The sequence below is a fragment of the Ambystoma mexicanum genome, chromosome 8 (assembly GCF_040938575.1).
Source record: "Ambystoma mexicanum isolate Mex_15411 chromosome 8, UKY_AmexF1_1, whole genome shotgun sequence".
Classification (NCBI taxonomy): Eukaryota; Metazoa; Chordata; class Amphibia; order Caudata; family Ambystomatidae; genus Ambystoma; species Ambystoma mexicanum.
In genome coordinates, this window is record NC_090929.1 from 1,522,310,635 (window position 1) to 1,522,336,707 (window position 26,073).

At 47.3% G+C, this 26,073-nt stretch overlaps 1 protein-coding gene across 1 annotated transcript in view; it reads left to right on the forward strand.

The window, feature by feature from the left end:
- The window catches only part of CFAP58 (cilia and flagella associated protein 58), a 938,919-nt gene that overhangs the window by 417,960 nt on the left and 494,886 nt on the right, over positions 1 to 26,073 (forward strand). The window contains exon 9 of the mRNA XM_069611751.1: positions 22,459 to 22,650. Coding sequence (XP_069467852.1) covers positions 22,459 to 22,650 — 192 coding nt within the window. The remainder of the gene's footprint in view (positions 1 to 22,458; positions 22,651 to 26,073) is intronic.

Below are 26,073 nucleotides of genomic sequence, written 5' to 3' on the forward strand. Positions count from 1 at the left end.
CTTCGGATCGTCATTCAGTACATAATTGTACAGAACTGCCTCATAAACCGGCGGAAAACGTGAACCCTCGTACCTAAAAGGGACGGGTTAGCGAGGGCAATCTTCCAGTCCCTATGTGACTATGTCAATTGATTCTTCAGATCCCTCAGAAGACTCACGTCTTATGGTAATAACAGTAAAGGTTACCATTAATGGTAATCAAGTGGAGACCTTGGCACTTTTGGATTGTGGTGCCGCAGGAAACTTTGCTGATACACTCTGAGTGGACAAAGTTGGAGCAAAGCGTATTGATCGCAGACACGACCAAAAGGTAGAGGGGGTGGATGGCATGCCTTTGAGTTCTGGACTCATTGTACAGACAACTGAACCTCTGCCACTCACCATTTTTCAGCATTCAGAAGTCATCACATTCGACATTATCAGGGCAGCTCATTTTCCTCTGATCTTGGGTATCTCCTGGTTGCGTTAGCACAATCCCAGCGTAGACTGGAAGTCTAACTGTTTGCATTTCAATTCCAATTATTGCCAAACCCATTTATTTCAAGACACACCTTACCAGGAGGTCAAGATTCATCCCACCACTCTTCACACAACCATTGGAGTACATTCTCTTGACAAAGCCTTGGAGGAATACCAATCAGTATTTGCAGAAGCTGCTCCCATGGCGTTACCTCCCCACAGACCTGAGGACTGCGCCATTGACTTGGCTCCCAATGCTCTAGTACCCTTTAGCAGGATGTTTGCATTATCAAAAACAGAAAAGGAAGTACTACGGAAATATTTGGATGATAACTTGTGTAACGGTCTCATTAGACCTTCAAAGTCCCCGGCAGGTGCGCCTTTGTTTTTTATCACCAAACGGGATTCCAAAAACCTCCGGCCATGCATTGATTACAGGGGACTTAATAAAGTAACTCTTAAGGATAGGTACCCCATGCCGCTCATCCCAGACATCTTGGAAACCGTACAAGGGGCAACGGTTTTCTCCAAGCTGGATTTGCGTAATGCTTATCATTTACTCAGAGTACGTTCCGGTGATGAATGGAAAACTGCGTTCAGAACCCCTTTTGGCCTATACGAATACTACGTGATGCCCTTCGGACTTGTGAACGCACCCGCCATTTTTCAAAGGTTTATCGACCGTATCTTCTCAGATTTGTTATTTGTGTCTGTTGTCATTTACCTTGACGATATACTGGTTTTTTCTCAGACCATGCCAGAACATCTAATACATCTCAAAGAAGTACTGGAATGACTCAAAAGACATCAACTACTGGTCAAACGGGAAAAGTGTGTCTTTGGAGCTTCTTCTGTACCCTACTTCGGATTTATTCTCTCATCTCAAGGGATTCAAATGGACCAAAAGAAGGTTGATGCCATTCTCCAATGGCCAGCTCCTTCATCTGTCAAGGAAGTACAGAGATTCCTGGGCTTGGCAGATTTTTATAGGCGATTTGTACCAGGGTTTTCCAACATTATCCTGCCCATCACCAGTTTACTAAAGAAGTCATCAGTGCCTTTTGCCTGGAGCACTCGGGCTGAAGATAGCTTTCAACTCTTGAAGAAAAGTTTCTGTAGTGCTCCCATCCTATGCCAGCCAGATCAAAGGAAACCTTTTATCCTCGAGACTGATGCTTCAGCTGCGGCCATAGGAGCGGTTTTACTACAAGAATATGACAACACAGAACATCCGATAGCCTATCTGTCCAAAACCCTTACAACAAGTCAGCTGAACTATTCCGTCATCGAAAGAGAACTCTTAGCCATGAAAAAGGCTTGCAAAGTTTGGAGACATCTGCTACAGGGGAGTTGCCACCCCTTTATAATTGGAACTGATTACAAAAATGTACAAGTATTACAGTCTATGGATTGCATAAATTCCAGGCAAGCAAGATGGGCACATTTTTTCTCACAATATGATTTCCGTATTACCTACATCCCCGGAAGTCAGAATACCTTAGCCGATGCTCTATCCAGAAAGACACTTACCTCCCAGACAACCTCTTCCTACCCTGAAAAATTGTTCCCAAGGAATCAAATAGTGGCTACCATCACCTCATTCTTTCAGCAGATCAGAGAAGCCGCCTCCTCTCAACCGGAGCCTCATGGCATGACTGAACGGGATGGCCTGTTTTTCAAAGGTCAAAAAATATGGGTACCATCCAAAACTCTCCAGAAAAACATATTGTCTTGGTGCCATAATCACAAGACAGCAGGTCATAGAGGGCAAGCCAGTACCCTGGACTTGATAAGAAGAGCCTTCTATTGGCCGGGTTTGCCTGAGGACGTCAAATGGTATGCAAGGACCTGCAGAGTTTGTTGTCAGAGCAAAAACATTACTAAAAGGCCCATTGGATTGTTGCAACAAGACACCATCCCTGATCGCCCGTGGAGTCATATATCCACAGATTTCTTTGTGGACTTACCACCCTCACAGGGACACACATGTATAATGGTGACTATTGATTCTCTCACAAAGATGGCCCATTTTTCTCCACTTCCAGGTCTCCCGACTGCTGACGGCATGGCATTGGTTTTCATAAAAGACGTTTTTAGACTCCATGGTCTTCCAGACAAAATCATATCTGACCGGTGGAGTCAATACGTCTGTAATTTTGGAAATCACTTTGCGCCGCCCTTAACATCCAGCGTGCTTTATCATCTGGATATCATCCCCACACAAATGGCCAGACGGAACGCTTGAATGCCACCCTGGAGCAGTACTTACGCAGCTACACGAATCTGGAACAAGATACCTGGGTGGACTTGTTGCCAACGGCGGAATTCGCATACAATAACGCCAGTCGTTCAGCAAGTGGGATGTCTCCCTTCTACTGTTCATATGGTTTTCATCCCTGAGCCATCATTCCTCTCTCTCCCTTGCAACCTACCCTTCCGGCGGTTGCCGGAACACTGTCCAGGATAAAAGATACTCAAGAAAAAGCAAAGTTAAACCTGAAAGACAGTCTGCAAGTCTATAAGAGACAGGCCGACTGACACCGGCAGGTGGTACCTGATTGGAAGGTGGGCTCTAAAGTGTGGTTATCCACTAAATACCTCCCAAGATGGTCTCGACCATCTAAACTGTCCCCTCGGTTCATCGGTCCCTATTCTATCACTGAGAAAATCAATCCAGTGGCATTCCGCCTAAAATTGCCACAAGCATTAAGGCGGATTCACCCAGTGTTTCATGCTTCACTTCTTAAGAGTGGCGAACAGTCTCACAAGGCTCGACCCTTCCCTATTCTTTCACTCCCCGATTCATCTGAATATGAGATTTCCCAGTTGTTGGATTCTAGGTACCGTAAAGGGCGCCTGGAATACCTGGTACATTGGAAAGGTTTTTCCCATACTGAGGACTCTTGGGAACCCCATTCACATATCCATGCCCCGATCCTTCTCAGAAAGTTTCACCGATTACATCCTGATAAACCGGGGGGTCTGAGTCTTGGAGGGGGGCATACTGTCATGCGGCGCATTCCTACCTGGCGTCTGTGGCCCCGATTCCGATTACACACATCTTAATTCCTGTCACGTTTTCCGCCCTACGTCCACTTAGCGGTCCAGTCTTTTTCCGCTCAAGTGAACGTAGCTTTACTTAGCCACGCCGTATCCTCTGTTCTGTGCGTTACAACCCTTCACGGTCAGATGTGTTTTTCCTTTGCTGCTGCGGTTTGCTATACGCTGTTATTTCTGCTCCGCTGAGCTTTTCCTCTCTCTTCCTTCTTTCCCCTCCTCGTTCCACTCGGGTCCCGTTTCCCAGGACCCCCCTTTTCTCTCTCTCTCTCTACTACTTTTTTTTTCTTTTGTTTCACCGTCCTGTTTGCCTGCAGTTATCCGCTTACCTGGAGTAGGAGCTCTTGTATTTTCCCTGCTCTTCCTGTTTTTCTGTAATACCTTCTCCGCATCCCATTGCTGATATCTGCTAGTCCAACCTCCATCAGGATACCCACCTGCCTTTGTGATTCACTGGGGTTTTTTAGCCTATACTTGGCTTTTTTCCCCCTTTCCGGTCCCTCCTGGGAGGAGGTCACGGTCAGGGCGTTTCTATCGCTCTCACTGTGGCTTCTTCTTGTGGGAGACATACACAACAAAGAAAAAAGAAAAGGACTACAGAGCACATCGAACTCTCAGCCCTATCGAAGAAGACTCTGATTCAACAGGTGAGGAGGTGGAGGAGGGAAGCGGGGATATTGACGCCCTAACAGTGGAGTATGCTGACAGTATTCCCCATACTTTCTGATGCCTAAAAAGGACGGAGGATGGAGACCCATCTTAGACTTAAGAAACTTGAACAAGTTCCTCAGGAAGGAAACGTTCAAGATGGTTACACTTTTCGAAATCCTTCAGGCTCTCCAACTACAAGACTGGTTGGTATCATTGGACCTTCAGGATGCTTACTTTCATGTGCCTATCCATCCCAAGCACAGAAAGTAGTGCAGTTCTTATTGTCAGTTTCGAGTTCTGCCATTCGCCTGACCTCCTCCCCGGGGGTTTTCACCAAGTTGATGGCAGTGGTGGCAGTGATTCTCAGTAGAGGGGAGGATTCATGTCTACCCCTGCCTAGATGATTGGCTGATCAGGGTTCATTCACCCAAACAAGTCCTGGAACATCTCACCGTAACCTGCCACTCGTTCCACAGACTGGGCTTCTCCCTCAATTATAAGAAGTCCAACATGATACCAACTGAAAGACTCCAACTAATTGGAGCAGTGCTGAATGCTTCCTCTGGGAAGCCTTGCCACCCGAGTTGAGAGCTCAACACATTCTGCCAATGGTTTGCAGATTCCAGATCGCCCAGCATCTTCCGGCCTTTGATTTTGATTTTTTTGCATTTGCTCTCCCTCATGTCATCCTGCATTTTCCTGGTGCCAGAGGCTCACCTGAGAATGAGACCCCTCCAATGGGCTATCAGGACTCAATGTTCCCAGTTTTCAGGCAAAATGTCAGACCTCCAGAAAGTTCCAAGCAGAGTTTTTCAGGACCTTCTGTGATGGGCTCGCAAGGACAACATTCTCAAGGGAGAATCCTTTTGGCAGCCAGGGCCAGAGATAACACTAGTGACAGGCGCCTCAGACATGGGGTGGTGATCCCATGCGAACAATCTGACAATCAGCAGCCGTTGGTCTTCATCAGTGTCCAAACTACACATCAACCTTTTTTGGAGCTGAGGGCAATCGGACTAGCACTGGAGGCCTTTCTGCTTTCTGTACGGGGAAAGAATGAACTGATAATGACAGACAACACAGTGGCCATGTACTACCTCAACAAGAGAGGAGGTGTAGGGTCACTACCACTGGGCAGAGAGGCAATGCAGCTCTGGTCTGGGCATTTCAAGAAGGAATCTCCCTATCGGCCGTTCACCTAGCTGGAGAGAAGAACACAGCAGCAGATGCTCTAAGCAGGCACAGTCTCCCACGAGTGGGAACTAGCTCAGGAAGTCCTTTAAGAGATCTTCACCCTTTGGGAAACCCCATAAGTGGATCTGTTTGTGACCAGTGTCAACCAGAAACGCAAACTGTTCTGCTCCAGGGAATTTCCCCCAAAAGGAGCTCTAGGAGAAACGTTTGTGGTGGACTGGTAATTTCCACTCCTGTATGCGTTTCCTCCAGTGCCCGTCATTCCTCACATGATCAGCAGGTTGAGTAAATTCAGGAAATCCATGATCCTAATTGCTCTGGATTGGGCCAGGAGGATGTGGTGCCCGGACCTTCTGAACATGTGCATCTGCCCTTCAATGCATCTTCCACAAAGAGAGGATCTTCTCTCACAAGAGGAAGTTCGAGTTCTCCATCCAGAGGTCAAGACTCTCAGCCTTCACGCATGGTTTCTGAGAGGTTGAGAATCAACGATTGGGACCTCCCGGATGACGTAATAGAGATCTTGCTTTCGGCCAGGAGGCCAGCAACAAAATCTTTGCACTGCTGCCGTTGGAACAAGTTTAGCAGCTGGTGCAGGGATAAGAATGTGGATCCCTTTCTATGTGTTTGAAAAAAGGTAGCAGGCGCCCCTCTCCAGAAAGAACATGGCTTGATAACCTGTTCTGTGGTTTTTTCCCACTTTGAGAGTTCGCAGCCATCGCTTTTTGCTCACTGTACCTTTCACAGATGGGAAATATCCATTTGCATATCCAGTCCAGCACTGAAATGCTATGGCAATTCCCTTCTGAACAAGAGTAACAGCAATCCCATACAACCCCATACACGTGTTTCAGCCTTGTTGGGCCTGATCAGTGAGTTGTAGCTATGCCTCTCTGAGCACAGTGAGCAGGGAGTCCATGTCTGGTTTCCCCCAGGTGACTCAGGGTGACCAACCCCAAGTTCCTTGCAAACATTTTTCAAAAAGGGTAGCAGACGCCCCTCTCCAGAAAGAACATGGCATGATAACCTGTTCTGTGTTTATTTCCCACTTTGAGAGTTCTTGTGACTCACCTAGAGTGCTTTCTTTTTTATGTTACATCTGTCTAATCTGGGGCTCCAGATTGGAACAATTAAAGGTTACCTGGCAGCGCTATATATTTTGAAGCGCTCTTCAGAGGAGGATTCATATTTTAAGATGCCTCTTATTAGTCAATTCCTAAAAGGTCTCACTAATGTATTTCCACCAGTTTTGAGCCTTTACACGAATGCCCATTAAGATTTTTGACATTAAAAACTGTTTTACTTATTGCAATAACGTCAGCCCGCGGGTTAAGTGAGTTGGAGGCCCTTTCCTGTAAACCTCTTAATACAGCTTTCCATAAAGAAAAGGTTATTCTCAAGGTGAAACCTTCTTTCTTGCCTATGGTAGTCTCGGACATCCACTTGTCGCAAAAAATTACTTTACCAACTTTCTATCCACCGCCCCATCCATGAAAGGATGAAGAAAGATTGCATAGACTGGACCCAAAAAAGGCTCTCAGTTTTTACATATCCAGAATGGCTACATTTCGCCAAAATGACCAATTATTTATTGGCTATTCCGGACCCAAATTGGGTCTAGCAGTTACTAAATAAACCATATCCAGATGGATCTTCCTGGCTATTGTTGAATGCTACAGATTAGCGGCCAGGGACCCGCCGGAAGGTCTAAGAGCACATTCCACAAGGGGCATAGCAACCTCTGCTGCTCTTCAAAGAGGTGTCCCAATCAAAGACATTTATTCAGCGGCCACTTGGTCATCTGTCCACACTGTTGTGAGACATTACTGTCTGGATTCATCTTCCAGTCAGGGAGGACAATTTGCAATAGCGGTCCTTCACTCCGTACATGATTAGAACAAAATGTAATTCGTACTCCCAGCACCAAATTATTACTGCTTACCATTCGAAGAACAAGTTACTTACCCCTGGTAACGTTCTTTCAATTGGATGTTCCTCCCACGTATTCGTCATCACCACTCCCAGCCAACCCCACCGTCCAATTTACGTGTTCTTACACTTTACGCTTTCTTTGAGCCTATGGTCTATGGTACGCCCAGTAATTCCTCTTCAGGAGGGGGGAAAAGAGAACTGAAGCCAACGGGCACTGCGTGCGCCTCTTATACTGATGATGTCGACAGTCAAACGGAGGCCTTCGAGGGACATTGTCTCGATGAGACGGCAGACAGCGCCCTCTGTCAAAACATTTTTTTAAAGCAGCTGAAGCTGGAGATATATTATCATAAGATGAGGAATACGTGGCAGGAACATCCAATCGAATGAACGTTGCCAGGGTTAAGTCACTTGTTCTTCCTGACGCCTCTGTAACTTTGTAAACCTTTCCCCACTCTACTTGATCACTGGTAGTGGTTGGGCCACCGCGACAAGGGAGATGACTACCGATGCACTCTGCTGGAGCATTGATAATGGCTTTGCCACTGCGAACAGGGAGATGACTCCTGATGCACTGTGCTGGAGCGGTGGTATTGACTTGTCCACTGCGACGTGGGAGATGACTGCTGTTGCACTCTGCTTGAGCAGTGGTATTGACTTGTCCACTGAGATGAGGACGTTGACTCCCAGAGCACTCTGCTTGAGCTGCGCCTCTTCCCAGACCCAACCCGGTCTTCCTGCTGTTTCTATTACCTGTGGTGCCTTGGGGACATGGCTCTGGGTCTTCCCGGGGTTGTGGGGGGCCTTTTCTCCTCCTTCTCGCTTCTTACATGGCTCTGCAACCGGCTTGTGGTCTCTGCGTTGTTTCTGGACCTGACAGTCCACCTTCCAGTGCTCACGCCACCACCAAGTGAGTTGGCTCCCTGTCAGCTCTCAGGATGCTCTGGTAACGTCCTGTCATTCCTCTCTCGCTTCTGGGGAGACGCGAGTGCTCCAAGTTCAGCGTTCCAACTTTGAACTTCCTGGGCTTCATTTGTGTACTCCTGGCTTCCGCGATGAGATCTCTTTGGTCTGGCCTTGCTGCCCTTGCGTAACATGAACACCTTCTGTGAAAGCCTCTTTGGCACTCTTTATGTCTCCAGTATGCCACCTCGTTACAGTACTTGGCTGACTTTTCATCTGGTTTCTCCACATGCCTCTCATGTTCGTTTACATTTCAGTAGATTTTATACTTGTCAGTCCCGGGTTTACAGTAGCACATGGTTCTACTATCAATGGTGGATGGAAAACGTGACAATGAGGGTAGGGGTTTATGTGCTGTGGTGTTATGGAGGCTTTTCCCCAGGTGAACGTCCTTATCCCCAGGAGGTTAGTCCCTCCTGCATATTGCCACCTCTAGGGGGACCTTTGGGTAGAAGCCTCACCTCCCGAGCCTCATAGGATAGGGCTCCCCTCTGGGGACAATTGCCTTCCAAAGCAACCACAAATTTGTATGCACTATCCTATTGGCCTTCTCATCCCATTTCAGTTTTGCAAAGATTACATTCAACAAAAAGGAAGAAGCTCTCTGGGATTCTAACCAGCATAGACTTAAATAGGTACAAATCTGAACAACACAATCATTTGAATCAATGCAACAATACCATCCAAAATGGACACACGAAAGAGTAGCCAAAAATCAATATTTTGCCTCAGAACCGCTAATATGTAATATTATTATTGTTAGGGTATTTTTTGAGCGTGAATCTAGCTTAAAGAAGTAATGGAGCACTTTACAATCATCTTGGGAAGAACAAGTTGAGGGGAGCAGAGAAACAAGGGAAGTGAGTCAACCTTAAGGCCAGACACTTTTTTGCACTCACTGCTGACTTGCACTCCAAATATCTAAAATCCGCTCTACTCACCTTTATGAGAAGTGCTGTCAAAGTCTTTCAATGTTTTATCAGAGGATAAAGGGTCAATTTATTCCAATTTAATCTGCAAGCCAGCAATTTTCCAAAATTGCTTCATAACCTCCAAAAACTGAAGAAAGATCATTAGTGGTTGCTTTATACAAAGTTCAACATTGTCAGCATATAGAGAAAATACCATTACTGATGCCATCCACTTTATTTCATTTGTCAGTAAATTTATCCTGCAGAAGTAGTGCCAGCAGCTCCATCAGCAGAGTGGAAATAGGTAACGATAATGTAGTCCTGCCTCATTGCTCGTTGAATTTGCATTCTGCCTGACACAATCCCATTAGTACTTACTCTAGGCACTGGGCTGTGTGTAATAGATTCACCAGCTAGATGCCTGCCTCTCCTTTCCAACTTGCTGAAAGACTTCCACCATATTTGCCCAATTAATGGTGTTGAAGACCTTATGGGCATCTAAACTGGCAATAACCAAGCTGTCTTTCGTGTTTGTGTTCACTCCAACACAATAAAGAGCTTCTGCAAGTTCATAGCCATACTCCTCTGTTGGATAAACCCACATTGGTCAGTATATACCAATATGGCAATAACATGCGACATCCTCCCAGCTAGCACTTGACTAAGAATTTTGGCATCTCTGTTCATGACTGCCAATAGTCTGCATGATCCAGGATCCAATCTTTCTTTCTCCGCCTTGGGTAGCAATACAATTACAGCCTTCCTCAAATTTATGGCAGTGGCACCACCTTAAGTGCTTACTCAAATACATTAAGCAGATGAGGAGCAAGTATCTCCATATATTTGTGGTAAAATTCAACTGTCACTTGTCTCCTCCTGGCGCTCCACTCCTTCTCATATCCTTTATAGCCCATTTAATACCTTATATTGTGAGTGGGGAACACAGTCCTTTAACTTCCTTAGCATCCAAACAGGATAAGTTTGGCTCCTTAAGTAAGTCTTGTCCCTGATCTATGTGCAGGCGAACCTATTCCTTGGATAGCTTCTGATAATACTCTGCAAATATCTCATTGAGCTGCTCCGGATTGCAACTAACCTCACCAGACCTGTTGCAACAGGGAGCACCATCTCTTTCCACCAGCCATGCTAACATTTGGCCACCCTTGTTTACCTCATCATGGATCTTAGCTACATAGTTTTACGATAGTATCTGCTTAGCGTATCCGGTGCACCTATTCCAATGCACAGTCTTCCTGTGTAATTTCTCTTTAACCTCCACTGTAGAGACTGCCTTTAAATCTAACTCAGCCACCTGGTACTCAAGCACTTCCACATCCTTAACCAACACAATCCTAACAACATATGATGTAGTTCCCCTCATAATAACTTTAATTGCCTCCCATTTTGTCCCATAACTAGTGGGTGCATCATTATTATTGTTTTTTTTTTTAGTGCAGACCTTGCTTCGAGAAGCAATAGAGTGCTTTACAAGTCATAGGGGGAAGGAAAAAGTGAGGGAAGCAGAGTTACAAGGGAGCAAGGAACTAGAAACAGGGGAATGAGAGCAATTTGACAGTAAGAGATCTACAAGCAACCTGTGGAGGAAACCTGTGAGAGCAGATCCCCCATGAAATGTAGAAATAAAGGGCGAGTCTGGTATTGACGGGAGGAGGTTCCAGAGTCAGGGTGGCCATTGAAATAAGGCATACTAGATTGTTTTGACTGGAAGTATAATAATTTTAGAAATAGATTGTCTTTTTTTAATCAGGAAAATGAATATCAATGTTGTATTAAAAATGTATCTGTCTGCAGGAAAAGACGAAACAATAAGGTGTGTGTCTTTATCTAGATTTGTATTCATCTTTATAAAATGTGTACATTTTAGATAAAGTAGTTTGTTGATTTAGAAGTAGTTATTTTTAAGTCAGGCTAAAGAATGCTTTAGCTCTCTGGCAGAGCTCTTTTGGTTACATTTAGAGGGATCCTTATGCCAACTAGATGCTGTGTGGTGAAATGAGCCTTTCTCTTTGGCCTGTTGCATCTTGGCTCAGCAGTGCTTTAATGGTCATTATCTTGGAATGCTTCAACATGCTCTGATTACTTACCAGTAATCTTCATTACTCCCAGTACTACTCTTCTTTGTCACAGTACTTACCTCCTTAGGCCCCTGCCTCCTATAACTCCTACCCTTAGCCCACGTCATCCAGTTGAACATATCCAAGCCAGAGCATAGGACTTTCCCCGCAGGGAGGGAGAGGAGGGTCATCAGTACTGTGACAAGGAAGAGTAGGACGAGGAGTAATGAACATTATCGGTAAGTAATCAGAGCATTACCTCCACGTCCACTCTTCTTCGTCCCAGTAATTACTTCACGACACATACCATAGCAGTAACGGGGAAAGGTCCCAATGAGTCACAGAGCCAGAAAGTGGAGAACAACAATTGACACATTTAATAACTCCGAATTCGCATCTCCACAGAAAAAACCTTAACCCTGAAAGAACCATCCCCAGAGTGGGAGACATTCAACTGATAGTGGTTGACGGAAGTGCTTTGATCTGGCCAGGTGCCTGCCCTACAAATCTCCTGCAGAGAACCCCCTCTTGCATCTGCCCAGGAAACAGTCAAACCCCTGGTAGAGCGACCCTGTACGTGGGCATGCACAGGTAGAACAGAAGCCACATAGGCCATGGAGACTCCAAGAAACAATCAAGGATCAAGCCACAACACAGATCCAGTGGCTAATGGAAACCACTGAGGCCTTCCGACCCACACCAGCAGGGCCAAAAGTAATCAAGAGACTATCAGACTGCCGGAAGGGGGCAGTCCGAGCCAAATACTAATGAACTGCCTGCCGCACATCAATGGCATGCCAAACCACCTCTTCTGGCGTTTGAGGATCCTGAAAAAAGGCAGGGAGAACTAGATCCTGAGGGGTGTGAAACCGAGACACAACTTTAGGCAGAAACATTGGATTGCACCGCAAAACCAGAGTCCAGTAGGACCCTTAGGAAAGGGGGATGACACAATAGAGCCCCAATCTCCCCCAGCCTATGGGTAGATGTGATAGCAATAAGGAAGGCAGTCTTCAGTGTAAGGTGCTTGATCTCAATTTCAGAATCTGGCTTCAAAGGCAGCCCCTGAAGGAACCACAAGACAAGAGGAAGATCCCAAGGGGGAAGACCTTCATAAGTACAAGGACGGGAAAAAGAGAGTCCCCAAAGCAACACCTCAACCAACACCTCCCCATCCAGGTAGCCATCAGAGTCCCCCAAGAGGAATTTAATGAAGGCCCATTGGGAGCGAACCGTGGAGATCGCTAGGCCCTTGTCAAAAACCCTCATGGAGGAATTGGAGAATAGCGGGCAGACCGGAACGCAGGGGGGGATCCCAGACTGCCCACACCAATCCTGGAAGTGGCCCCAGTGCCTGCCATACACCTTCAGAGTAGAAGGTCTACAAGCATTTATGATAGACTCAATTACAGGACCCGAAAACCCCTGGGGCATCAACCAAGACTGTGCAATAGCCATGCTGCCCATTGAATCTGTTGGACCCCAAACCCCAGACCCGCCTGCTGGGAACAAGGCCACTTCGGAATCAGCCAAGGTTCCCGGGACTCAAGTTCCAACAGAGGGGGGAACCAGCTCCGGCAGGGCCAGAACGGAGCAACCAACAACAGTCGACCCGGTCTCCCTGATGCAGTGAACCACCCAGGGAAGAAGGGGGATAGGAGGGAATGCATAAAGGAGATCCCTAGGCCACTGCACAGTGACGGCATCCACCCCGCAAGCACCCTCAGCCTGAAACCGAGAGCAGAAGAGAGAAACCTTTGCAGAGGTCAGAGAGGCAAAGTGATCCAGAACGGGGATCCCGAACCTGACACAGATCTCTGCAAACACCCTGTTCGACAGAACCAGTTCTGCAGAGGAGGGGAACCGGCGGTTGCGTAGATCTGCTCGAACATTGTCCACCCCCCTGACATGAGATGCCACCAGGGGATAACAGATGCAACTCCCGTCCGGGAACCTTTCTGAGCTGCCAGAGCATTCATGGAGCGGCCGGACCCCCCCTTGCGGTTGACATATGCCAGTGCCATGGTATTGTCCGTCCTTCTGGACCAAAACTCACCAGCCTTCCAGAAACACCCTGAAGTACAACAAGGCTCAGAGAATGGCACACAACTCTCTCCAATTGGACGAACAACGGCCCTCATCCGGAGCCCACAATCCCTGGGCCAAGAGGATGCCCACTGTGGCCCCCCAACCCCTTCCACTGGCGTCTATAGGAAGAATGGTCACAAGAGGATGGACCAGAGACACTCCTGCCTCGTAAGCCTGAGAGGCAGGGAGCCAGTGGGAGAGTAGATAAGACACCAGAGGACGCAGATGAAGATGAGCCCAAGGAACCATAAAAACGCAAGATGCCATGTGCCCCTGAAGCATGAGCAACAGGTGAGCTGAGACACACCGCTTCCTGAAAACAGAACAGCCAGCAGGCGATGAACCCTCTCCTGGGACAGAAAAACTCTCCCCATCCTGTGCAAATCTGAGCCCTGATGAAAACCAGATCTTGAGAGGGCTCCATATGAGACTTCTGCCAGTTCACCAGAAACCCCCAGTCCTGCAATGCCTGGCAAACCAGCTGGAGATGAGTCAGGACTGTCCGCCGGAGGGCCGTCTTGACGAACCAGTCATCCAGGTAGGGAAAAATCTGAATGCCCCTCAGGTGCAGATTAGCCACAAGGGGATCCACCAGCTTGGTGAACACCCTGAGAGCCGAGCACAACCTGAATGGGAGTACTTGGAGCTTAAACTGCCGGGATCCTACTGCAAACCGGAAGAACTTCATGTGGCAGGGGCTGAGAGCCACGGGGTAATATGCATCTTGGAGATCCAGGGCCAGGGGCTGAGAGCCACGTGGTAATATGCATCTTGGAGATCCAGGGACGCCATCCAGAACATGGGGAGAATGTTCTGCAAAATTACCATTTTGAAGTGTTCCTTCCGGACGAAGCAGTTCAGAGACTTGAGGTCCAAGATGAGGCGAGATTTCCCTGAAGGTTTGGGGACCAGAAATACCTGTGAGTAGAAAGTCTGACCACGGTGTGGGAAGAGAAGGGGCATGATCGCCGCCTTCAGTAACAACTCAGAAAGAACAGTTGCCATAGCCAATCTCTTGGTCAGCGATCTGGGAACAACAGTTCGAACCATGCAATCCTGGACAGGGGGCGACAAGAAGTTCACTCGATAACTCCTCCATCCAGAGCCCAAGAACCTGAGCACCACCTGTCCCTTTCTGGAGAAAACAGCTGGAGACGTCTGCCCACTGGCCTGTCCAAACCATCAGGACTTCTGTACCAGCCCCCTCCCCCTGTTCTCCAAAAAGAGTGGGAGGAGGGACCAGGGAAAAACTGTCCGGTCCCTGGAAGATTTCTTGACCGTTGAGGTAGACTTCTGCCGTAATTTGTCAGCATGCAACACCTTATGCACTTTATCCTCAAGTAAATCACCAAAAAGTTTGGAACCGTCAAATGGATGTTTAAGGGCAGCCACCTTCTGTGAACCTTCCATTTTCCAATCCCGCAGATGCACATGCCTCCAGGATGACACACCGGCACCCATGGCCATGGCCGAGCCCTGCACTCCATCAAACGCCAAATTGGACAAAAGCACAACCTGCCGCTGCATGTCAGCCAGCAGAGTGGCACAGTCCGGAACCCCCATCCACGGCCTTCTTTAACTTCCTGAAACCACTCAGCACCATCTCCGCAGTGTAGGAGCCGTAGATATCCGCCCTGATGGTCAGATGTGCACCAGCATGAACCTTCTATAAACTGGAATTAACCTTATGGTCCACCGGGTCATATATAGCTGCCGACATAGAGGAGCGACCCACCAGACTGGCAAGGATATCATCAACCTCAACTGAATCTGAGAGCAACGTCTCACCCCCTTTCAATGGGTAGAGTTTGGCCATAAAGCGGGGCATGTCAATCTTTTCCGGGTCGCGCCATTTAGTGGGGGCAGGCCCGTCCACTGGTACAAAGGGCTCTGAAAAACCCATGCTGCCCAAACTTGAGCAAACACTTCCTCTATCTCTTCCCTGTCCAGCTATTTCACTTCTGCGTCAGCTGATGAACAGGAAGCGGCAGACGAGGACTCTGCACCAGAAGATGAGGATGAGAATGACCAACGCCGACACTTGTGCCCATTTGTATGGCCATGATGCCGTAGCAACTTCTTTCAGTCTTTCCTAGATAAGGAAACGTGCCTTGATTTCTTCTTTTTCCTCCTGTGAAGTTCAGGTGAAGAGGAAGAGGACAGGGCAAGGTGCCTGAGTTTAGCAGAGCGCTTTCCCACTGTGTGCATTAACAGTAAAACAGGAGCTCCACTTGCTGAGTATTATATTTAAACTGCAAGGCAGGAGAAAACCCACCAACGAGGGAGAACAAAAAATGACTTCCCTTGGGAACGGGCCGTTTACATCAGCGTTTCCCTCCAATTCCATCTGAGAAACATGAACAAGAAACTCCCCCCACCCCGCCCCTTAAAGGTGGAGCCAACCTGCCCCCGGAAGGTATTTATCGAGGCGCTGTTACAGGAATTGTTTTTGTTGTTTAGTTGCTTAACACGCTTAAATCCCAGAGGTATCTAAGCTCGGACCCGGGGATCGAACCTGTGTTGCTTTGTGTCGTCTTGCTTCCAAGGCGAACACGTTGCTGCTGAGCTAAACGTCTAAAACCCACATGCATTTATTTTTATTTATTTTTAAATTTGTAAAGCGCACTGCAGCCCAAGTGCATTGAGGAGCTGTTGCTAGTTACAGGTACGAAGGCCTTGCTAAAGATTACAGATGGTCAACGCTTTACAAAAAACAAAAACAAAAATGAGGTGCACCAAATGCATGGTTAGTTGTGAGTTACAAATAGAAACTTGGCAAGCAGCAGTAGAAGGCAGTACGGCTTTCGGGCCCATTTATATGTGGTTTTGATAGTCAATGTGATGTTGAGATAGGTCTTAGGCTTATGATTGGTTGGCTACTAAATTGGGCGATCTAATTGTCAAGGAAAGGTCATGCCTCAGTACTCTGAATGAAAGTTACATTTTCACCGTCTCTGTATTTTGAAAAAAGTGGCCTTATTTCGGGGATGTAGTGAGGGTGAATTGCTAGACTTTCAGCCATGTATATAAAACGTTCTACTGTCGAATCTTTGGAATTACCACTGACGCGGAGAATAATCCTCTTCACCTGGCGATTGCACGAGGTACAATTACTGCTGGTGGTAAATGCATTACCATAAGCGTTATTTATCACTATCGGGGCTGCCAGGTTGCCTTCCGTAATATGTAATTTCACTACCACAAATAGAATGGACCCTTACTTCAGCATTCTCACTGGGATGGTCCTATGTTGCGGGCTGTGTGTCTTCCATAATGTGGCATCAGATATGTTTGGCTGTGTGTGAGGAATCAGAAGGTGAAATGGAAAGCACAGGCATGTATGGGACCTCCTCTTTTAGCTCTGATTCCCAGGAATCTGGTATCAATCATAGGGTCCTACAGTCAGTGGACATTTTCTAGGGTCACTGAAAGAAATACACCGTTAATCAATTGATCCTCTGGGTTTGGTTCAACTTCATAGGTTTGTAAAGCTGCTCGGGAGTAGCTCATAGGACAGACGAGGTTGCTTAACGCATCAGAGGTCTACATCAGTGGTAAACGTTACTGTACTCCAGCAACTCAGCGATTCCTCAGCCATGTCCCCAGGGGCGCGCAGAAAAGCAGTGGGACAGAAGCCTTGGGCCAGCCAGGTGAATGCATGGATGTGGCTCTTCATCAAACAGCCGGTTCGCTGCGCTGCCGGAAAACACTGGGATGAAGAGGCGTACATTGGTCCCTCAATCTCCTTACCGTAGCCGTAGGCCCGGCAGGACCCTGGAGGGTGATGCCTCCACACCGGCCTCGAGCCAGGCAAAGAAACCGGGGAGGCTTCCTGCTCAACCGGGACCCAAGCCCCGCAGGGGGCCCGGGAGCACGCCGCACCTGGAAGGAACGAGGCCCCGCCACACAGCCACATCTGGGGGCCAGCAACTGTAGCTCCCCGGATCCCTGCGCCAGGAGTAGTCCAACCTGCCGGAGGCAGAAAAAATTAAACTGGATGACGTGGGTTAAGGGGAGGAGTTATAGGAAATAAAAGAAATGCAAGAAGGTCCTGTGTCAGAGCCAGGGGCCTCACGAAGTAAATACTGGGACGAGGAACAGTGGACGTGGAGGTAATGCCTGTTCGTCACAAATGTTTATATTTTGTATGCACACGTTTTGAGTGAAATGTTGTTTTAACCATACTTCTAGTTTATTGCGAAACATTTACTCCCTTTCAGTTAGAATTGTTTCCATCAAGTGTTAAGAGGGCTCAGTGCTTAATTTGTAAAAAAAAATAAGTGCCAGTGCCCAAAAAGTATTGGCCCCATAATGCCGGGTGCCGCCCCGCAGTGCAGGCCCGCCACCGGCGCTGCCCCGCAGTGGGGACGCGCGCCCCGCGCCAGTTCAGTGCTAGACCTACCTAGATCGGGCCACCAGCAGCCCATCACACTGCTGCTGCTCCATGTCACATGTTTGGCGCTGCAGCAACTGCTGGCACAGGCTAGTAGTGGGATGGATGGGGAAGGGCATACATGGGTTGAGAAAGTATAATGCTTTAAAGTTTACCCAAGCTCTAACTTAAAATTAACGGGGGCGGGTTTGAGGGGGTTGGGGAAAGGCAGCCAACGTTGCGCGGTGCTATACAACCATTCTCCATTGCAAATTGTAACGGGGTGGCTCTCCCTGCTCACATGGTAATTGTTCTGTTTTATTGTTTGCCCCACTACAGTGTTTGCTGGCATTTTTTGCAACCAAGCCAAACCACTCTTCAAATAGTTAATTACGTTCACCCTTGCGAACTGGATGAAAGACATGTTCTCCATGTGGGTGCAAATACCAACCAACTTCGATTGGCAGATGCCAGTGCTAAACCCGCTGAGCTATCTTGCTAACCCAGCACACCTGGTCCCTCAGTAAACCTGCCCAAGCTCTTAATTTGCCTGGAGCTATGCACCCACACAGCCGCCTAACTGCTACACACAATCAGGCGCGGACACATTTGGAGCCAGATGCACACATCTTTATTCTTAAAGTGCTAGATCGTAACTGCTGTTACTTCCCCGAAAGCAACAGTGGATGTGGGCAGCATATTAGATTGCTAATATCTAATTAAGAAAAGAGATGTGCCGTGGGGTGGGCTTGCCTTGCAAAACACTTCAATTGAGCCTGGTCTGTCCTGTCGCAGCCCAGGTGTGGGGAACGCACGCAACAGGCTATTTCCATTTCAAACTACTGCTATCCTTAAAGTGGCAATACTAGAAAAGATCATGGGTGAGCGTTTCTATTCATATTTTCCATTCCTAGTATGGACATAGGGGTGCGAATACAACATGGCCGTCCAAGTGACCCACTCTTTACAGTGCTTTACTCGAAGCGATTAACCGTGTGGTGGTGTGTTGGCCCTATTCCTCCACCCTTCACCAAAATGGCTGAGGGGTGGAGTCAGTATTTATTTGGATATCAATATAATATCACATTTTTGGGGGCAGTGTTTTGAAGCAGGTGCGCTTCCTTCTTAACCTTACATCTGCAAGCAGGTCCACTTTGTGAATCAAGAGTCCCGCATGGTGGTCCGGTTGGTCCCAGGATTCGAAGAGCAGTATGATCATTGAATTGAGCGTTTGGCTGCAGTTTTCATAAAATATGCCCTTCCAATTCTACTACATTTATGGGCAGAAAATAAAGCAACAATACCACTTGATTTAGAACCTTCATGAGATAATTGGCTGTTTACCAATTACAGTCTTGATGGTCTGATAAATACCTGCTGCCAGATATTTCCTAAGGTATAAATAAACAGATTTGAACACAGTTCTCCAAACTCTAGTACTAAAACACCATCTGGATTCATCGAAATATACGAATGGAAGCGCACCTCTACATTAATAACTAAGGGCTGGAAGACCACTGATGCTATGGCTGATGTCTGTTTTGACAGATAATCTGTTCTACAGGCTTAAAAGAAGGATGCTCTTCAAAATGTTGCAGCATTATGGCTTTGCGAAGTTATCATGTAAGCCTGTCAACCAACTGATCACGTATAACATATAGGAAACATTAATAACCAGAATATAACAATACTCTCCACTCTTGCTTAATGTAATAACCTAATAACTATTATAGATTGAGCCTATTAATGTAAATTAATTTATGCAGCAATCATCAAATAAAAACAGTTGCACAATCACTCCACACGTATTTTCCCAAAGTGATATTTAATACATTTTCTGGACCCATATTAGGTAAACATATAATGCAAATTGTGTACTCTGACAACTATAAGGGTACAACATTGAAGTTTGAAGTTTGTGCTGGATGGAAATGTAAGTCCGCCTCACAACGGTGGAGGTGTGGTAATAGGAGGGTGGTGCAGCCTCCACCTATACATATTGCTTCAGATCCCAATGTTACCCACGTAGCACCAGCTTGACTGTGCATTTGGTTGGACTGCTGATCAGATGGCTCTGCTGAGCCTCACAAAGTCGAGCACACCGGTTTAAAGCATTGCAGTTTCCCAGGAGGGGAAAGACCAAGGCTGCCGCGGGGGCGGGGCGCTTTACGCACTTCTTCACGCTCGGCTTGTTATTGCGGGCAGCGGCTGGCGGCCGCACTGGCTATGGGATCATCTGCATCATCAATATTGATGCATGCAGGTCATGATCCCATTAGCCAGTGCCGCCGCCGCCGGCCCGCTCGCATTCTCCTCGCGGGCTGCGGCCTGCTCGCATTTGCCTCGTGGGCCGCAGCCTGCTGCTGAGTCGGACTCCAGCACTCGGGCCAGGCACCAGCCTGGCTGCGGAGCAGGCAGGGCAGCCACAGGGCGGGCGGCAGTGGCACACACACTGCTGCGCCTGCAATGCATGCAGCATGCTGCATTGCATTTCACGACACCGCGGCCGGGGTCAAAGTTCGGGGGGCCGGTCGCACTGCACTCCCCGTCATAGGATGGCGCACGCGCGCAGGGCCTGCCGCCGTGGATGTCACAGAACTGAGCATCATGTACATTCACTGCGGCAGGCGGAGACGCAGCGGCATTGCTGGCCCGAACAGATAGAAAAAAGTCAGTCTGAGTCAACAAGTTCACTTTCTTCACTTACCTTACCGCCGGCGGCGCTGCGTTGTTCAGCAAGCGTGGCGCGGCCTGGCCTGCCCCTGAGGAACTCAAGTAGGCCTGGACGCGGAGGCGGAGCACAAACAGAACACGAGTCTCACCCTCACCACGCCTTAACAAGTGTGCTCCTGCCTCTGCTCAACAACAGACCCACGTGATACCCACCCCCACACACTCACGTCATCATGTAATTTCACTGATTGGAGCCTGGAGTCAACAAGTTAACAACACAGCCAATGAAAACTGAGCATTCTGTGTTACTATACAGAATGTATCAGATACTGCATAGTAACAACAGAATGTTGGTTTTCATTGGCTGTTGTTGTTGTTGTTGTTGTTGTTGTACTCTGTAGGCCCAGCCAGCCAGGAGCCAGCCATCTCCCTGCAAGGAGAGCAGCAGCAGAATGATTTATGATGATCATGAAACTAGTTTAAGTGTGCAAACAAAGGAATTACACGTGCGGCAGCCGCCCAATGATGTTCCGGTCCCCAAAAAAGAGTGCCAGTGTTGGGGACCGGCAACCACCCCCACAAATTAAGCACTGAGAGGGCTGTGGTTTACAAAACGTCCATTAAGGAGCTCTACTTTCTTGTCGGCGTAGTGCTCTGAACAGACATTTCAACAGTAGAACAGTCACCTCCTCCACCTTCAGATCCGTTAATGATTGTTTTTATTCAGTGTGCATGCGTTTTACTTGTGCGTGTCGTCTTTCTTGCCTTCAGTTGACCTGCATTATTACAGACACTTGTATCAATTGAACAATCATTTTAATGAGGTGTGTGTGTGTGTCAACGTTGTCGTCCTAGGCTGAGCTGCGGGAAGGCAGGCACTTTATTATAAACATACTTACAGGGCGTTGTCACGCATCACTTCCGCTAAGGGAGCATGTGATATGTATTGTAAGAATGCAAGAATTTCAATACAGACCTCATTGTTATGTATTTTACTTTTTCTGAAAAAATGTCAAAGTGATCCTCTTTTATTCTAAAAATGGTGTCCATCCACCTAACCCTGTCCACCGTAGCCTTCTCAATCTATCCTGTGTGAAAATAGAAGATTCTCAGGAAGAAAGTAGCACCGGTCTGCAATCCAGACACCGGGAATCGTGGCCATTCACATTGGACCTGTTTGATGTCGGGAGCGCAAATTACGCCTGCAGAGCAAGCATGCACTTTGCCAGTCTGGCAGGTCTTCTGAAGTGGAAGCACTGGGCTTTCTCTTACAGGGCATACCTACAATAATGCGCACTTTTTCAGTGCAAGCTTTTCATGTGCTGTGGGAGGTTTACAAAAAAAAGTACCCTGTACATTTGCAAAGCCAGACTTATTGGCTTGTCTATGGCTTGTTTATTAATGGCTCCACATTAATTTGGTTACATGTCTTTACACCGAATTCTTTACACCTAAAGTATTTTTCATTGAAATTCTTTCACTTAAAACGTATTTACCTAATATAGATTCACATAACTAAAAGTGTTTACCGAAAATGTTATACCGAAAACCTGTATACTGAATATTCTTTTTATTTTTATTGGGGTCGGGGGTCCCCCCAACTCCTGTAAACCTGTATACCGAATTAATTTTTTATTTTTTTTATTTTATTTTATTGGGGGGTTCACATAAACCCCTGTTTTCCACCCTTAAAAACACTCCAAACATTCACAATAAAATGTAACCATTTAACCCACCCAAAAATACATTATACTTTAACATTTTTAATGTTACATTGTTATATTTAATAACAATGTGACATTAAAAAAAAGTTAACATTCGATGAAAAAAAGGTCTGTAAAAGATTTTTTCGATGAAAAAGTCTTTCACTAAACATTTTTAGGTGAAAAAGCTCTTGATTAAAAATAATTTCGGTGGATAGTCTGTATACCCATTAATTTTTGCTGTAGAAAGGGAGGCACTCAAATACAGGAACAAGGTTTAGGCATTTGAAAAGTGATAGGACATTTTGCTGTGCATTTCACTATGTAATAAATGAGACACCTTGTGACTGTGCTAATTGTAGTTTTCTCCTGCTTTATAGAATATGATCAAGGCTACTGGAGCCACCCAAAAGCAGCTCAATTTGGTAAAGCTACATGAGCAATCCAAGAAGAACCTAGAAGAGGAGATCAACAACTTTAAAGAAGAAGCTCAAAAGCAGAGGAACATTATCTACCAACTAGAAAAGGAGAGGGACCGATACATAAATGAAGCCAGTGATCTAACACAGAAGGTAAGAATTTTCAGATGGTTTCCATATCGTACTTCTTTAATATGTACGCACTACAGCTGTGCTTCTTTTGATGTTCTGCTTCACATCATTGGTTATTGCTGGAGAAGATGCTGTAGGTCGGTGTCCTTCTTGCTGGGTCCTGGCAGCTGGGCATGCTCCTTTTTACAACATCAATGGACCGGAGCCCTGGTGCCTGTAGTCAATGACACTGCTGCAGGTTCACTATTGCCTTCCTTACTACGAAAACCATTTCTGTGGCTGGGATGGGCCTTCTGGGCTCCTGAATGTCCAGGGATAATGCATTCCTCCCTCCATGTCCTTAGTGGCTGGCCATGCCCCCTCATCGTCTATCTCCGCGCTTCACCTTGGGGGCCTGTTATCACTAACAGTGCTTCCACTTCACCGTTGTTTTGCTGCTCAGAAATATCACCCCCAGGATTGTGTCACACTTCCTGGCCTAACCTGCTTCAGACAATGCTGTGGCAGGGCATCCCACCGCCTCTCTAGGCTTGGTGGCTGCCCTGGACCTAGCCACTGGGCACCTGTTATCATAAGTACTAATATTGAGGTGCCAGAATGGTGCATCCAAAGGGCACATCTGTCCAGGCTTGGGTGACTTATATCCATGTTGTATTGCATTTGTGTTCAAATACAACCTTGTTTCTGACAACCTCTCGTCCTACATCATTTCTTTGTCTAAATGATGCCCAAAGTATATATTGGCATTCTTATTAGCAAGACTGAAACCTGATTGCTCATCTAGAGGACGTGTAACATTCATTCAAGGTCAGGAACAATTGTACTAATGAAGTACCTGAAGGTGTGTCTACGTAATGCATGTTTAGCTAAAAAGAAACGTTCAGTCTATTCCGGATCTACTACTTAGTGAGGCACCTAGCATTGGCCCTTTAAAAGTAACTTGTTTCACCAAAGCTTGCACCATACCCGTGGGCAACATCGTTTCTCTGAGATATTGTTACTTAATGTTCAGGTATTATCGTAATAGGAGATTGCAAGTATTATGTAGAGGACAACTGCAAGCTCAGGGATCAGGAATTTCTTTTGATTCTTTGGGCTCTGTTTCACCTCAAATTCTAAGGAACCCTCCGTTGATGGATAATTGCACCTTCAGAGGCACCGATGCACCTGATGGGCATGTCTCTGCCGGACCCTTCACCCTGTGCCCAGCACCCTGAGTCACTCGATGGTCCAACTGATCATGCAACTGTACCCAGTGGTAATATTCATACCTGTTCCGGGCACCTCAAGCCACCCAATAGGCACACTGGAAATGACCTGTGACCATGCCCAATGGCCACTTTGACCCGGGCAGTGCATTTGACCGTGCCCCAGGCACCCATGAGGCACTATATCTTTGTCCCTGACACGGGAACCTACGAGCCATCGATAAGCCAGTTGGCTATAACTTGTGGCCATGCCTAGTGGTATCTTTGCCATAGTTGGCATCGAGTCCTGCTCCGGGAACACCAGAGCCAACCCATGTACCCATTGGACATTGCCTGCTGACAGATACAGGACCCATGCCTAGAAATGCTCCCTCCCCATCACCCAATAAACTGGCTGCCATGCCCAAGGGCTACTTTGACTTGAGCTGTTCCTTTGGACTTGCTGTGGGATTGCCATGCAATCAGATGGGCTCACTATCCATTGCATCTCACCATCCTTAGCTGAAGATATGCACAGGGCACAAGCCATATTAGCGGTCCATGGCCTTTGACCGTGCATCAAGCCCTCATAAGCCACCCAAAGAATCCACTGGCCCCCCTTATGAGTTCCCAAACCATTTGCTATGGTGTGCAGCCATTCCCTGGGCTCCTCCAAGTGACCTGATGTTTATCTTCGGGTCTGGCATATGACGAGGCCCATGACCACTTTTCACCCACTACTGGCCTGCAGGCCATTGCCTTTGGCCATACCCCATGCCTCGTCAAGCCATCCAAAGAGGTCACTGGGCTTGCCCTGCTGCTTGGCACAGTGGCAATTTTGCCCCATTGCAGTTCTTCAGAATCACTTGCTATAGCCAGTGTCTACTTGTCCAGGGCTAAGTCCTTTGGGCTTGCCCCAGGCACTACTTCATCATAGAGAGTGGCCACTGGGCCTGGCAAACGCCCAGGAGCCCCAGGCACCCTATTGGTGACACAGGGGCCACCAGGTGTGCCAGGAGGGTCACTGGATAGCGTCCCAGACTGATACTCGGATGTTGCCCACAAACCTGTCAAGTGACCCTTGGGCAGCAGTGGCCTGCTGGCTCATCTGGGAGCCTAAAGATCCAGTTGTCGAATGGCTGTTGTTTGAGGGCATATTGTACTCCTCCTGGGCCCTCATGTACCCTCCCTGGTTCGGCCCCAAAAGAACTACAGTATACCCATTTGTAAAACTGCCATAGCTTGGAGTCAGGCCAGACTCACTTAAAGTCCGTGGGCCACAATGGTGACCCTCTAAAGGTATTTCCTTCTTTGCAACCAACCACAATGGTCCTCTTTAAGAAGCGACTCTGGTTTCCTTTTGCTGGTCCTGTGTTCACATAGCGGAAGGCCTGCACATGCCGAGACAAGTAGCAAATGCAAGGGACAGACTCAACCAAGTTGGCCAATCCTGCTGCAGTCTCTACTTCTCCTGTCCCCTCCCAGGCCCTTTGCTCGGCCCTGGCTTTTCACTTCATCTCAAAAACCCAGGGCATTCTGTCCACTGTGTGGACTCATTGTGGACCCCTGACCCCTTTCACCTCTCCTGAGATTTATCCTTGGCCTCTCTCCGTGCGAACTTGATTTGTTTGGCTAACTCACAGAAGTTGCTCCCTGTTCACTATAACAAGCGTGGCCTCCCAAACATCTGTCCACCAGGCCAGAGTTTAGAAATCCATTCTAACACTTCACGAATCAGCTAAGCAGTGCTGGAGGGTGGGAAGGGACCGGACACCCGAGGAGAAGGAATGAGAGGGTGGGGGAAGATAGGTTGCGGGGGGGGGTTAGAGAGGCAGCCTTCTGGCTGCTCGCAACGTGGGCTGAGATCATGGGATTCAGCCAGCGATCCGAGCAACCTAATTGGTTGCTTTTCCCACCAGGGTGCTAATGTGTTCTTCTCCATGTGAATATCTACTCCATTTTGTACGGCATATCGCCAGGCAAGATCAAGAACAATATTACCCATCCTAAGGAATGCTGGCTTCAGACAGTGTCAGCTGGCGCTTTATTAGTTATTTAATGTTGATACGCCATTGTTAGGATGGGCATTATTATTGCACCTCAAACAGGTATGAAAATAAGGAGTACCAATGTATGAGCATAATTTACTTACATTTCTGAACGATTTTAACTTTACCATGTAACTCTGTACAAAGTACCTCTAATCCATTTTATTATGTTTTTGGCATAATTGAATCTGTATTCTTTGTATATGAAC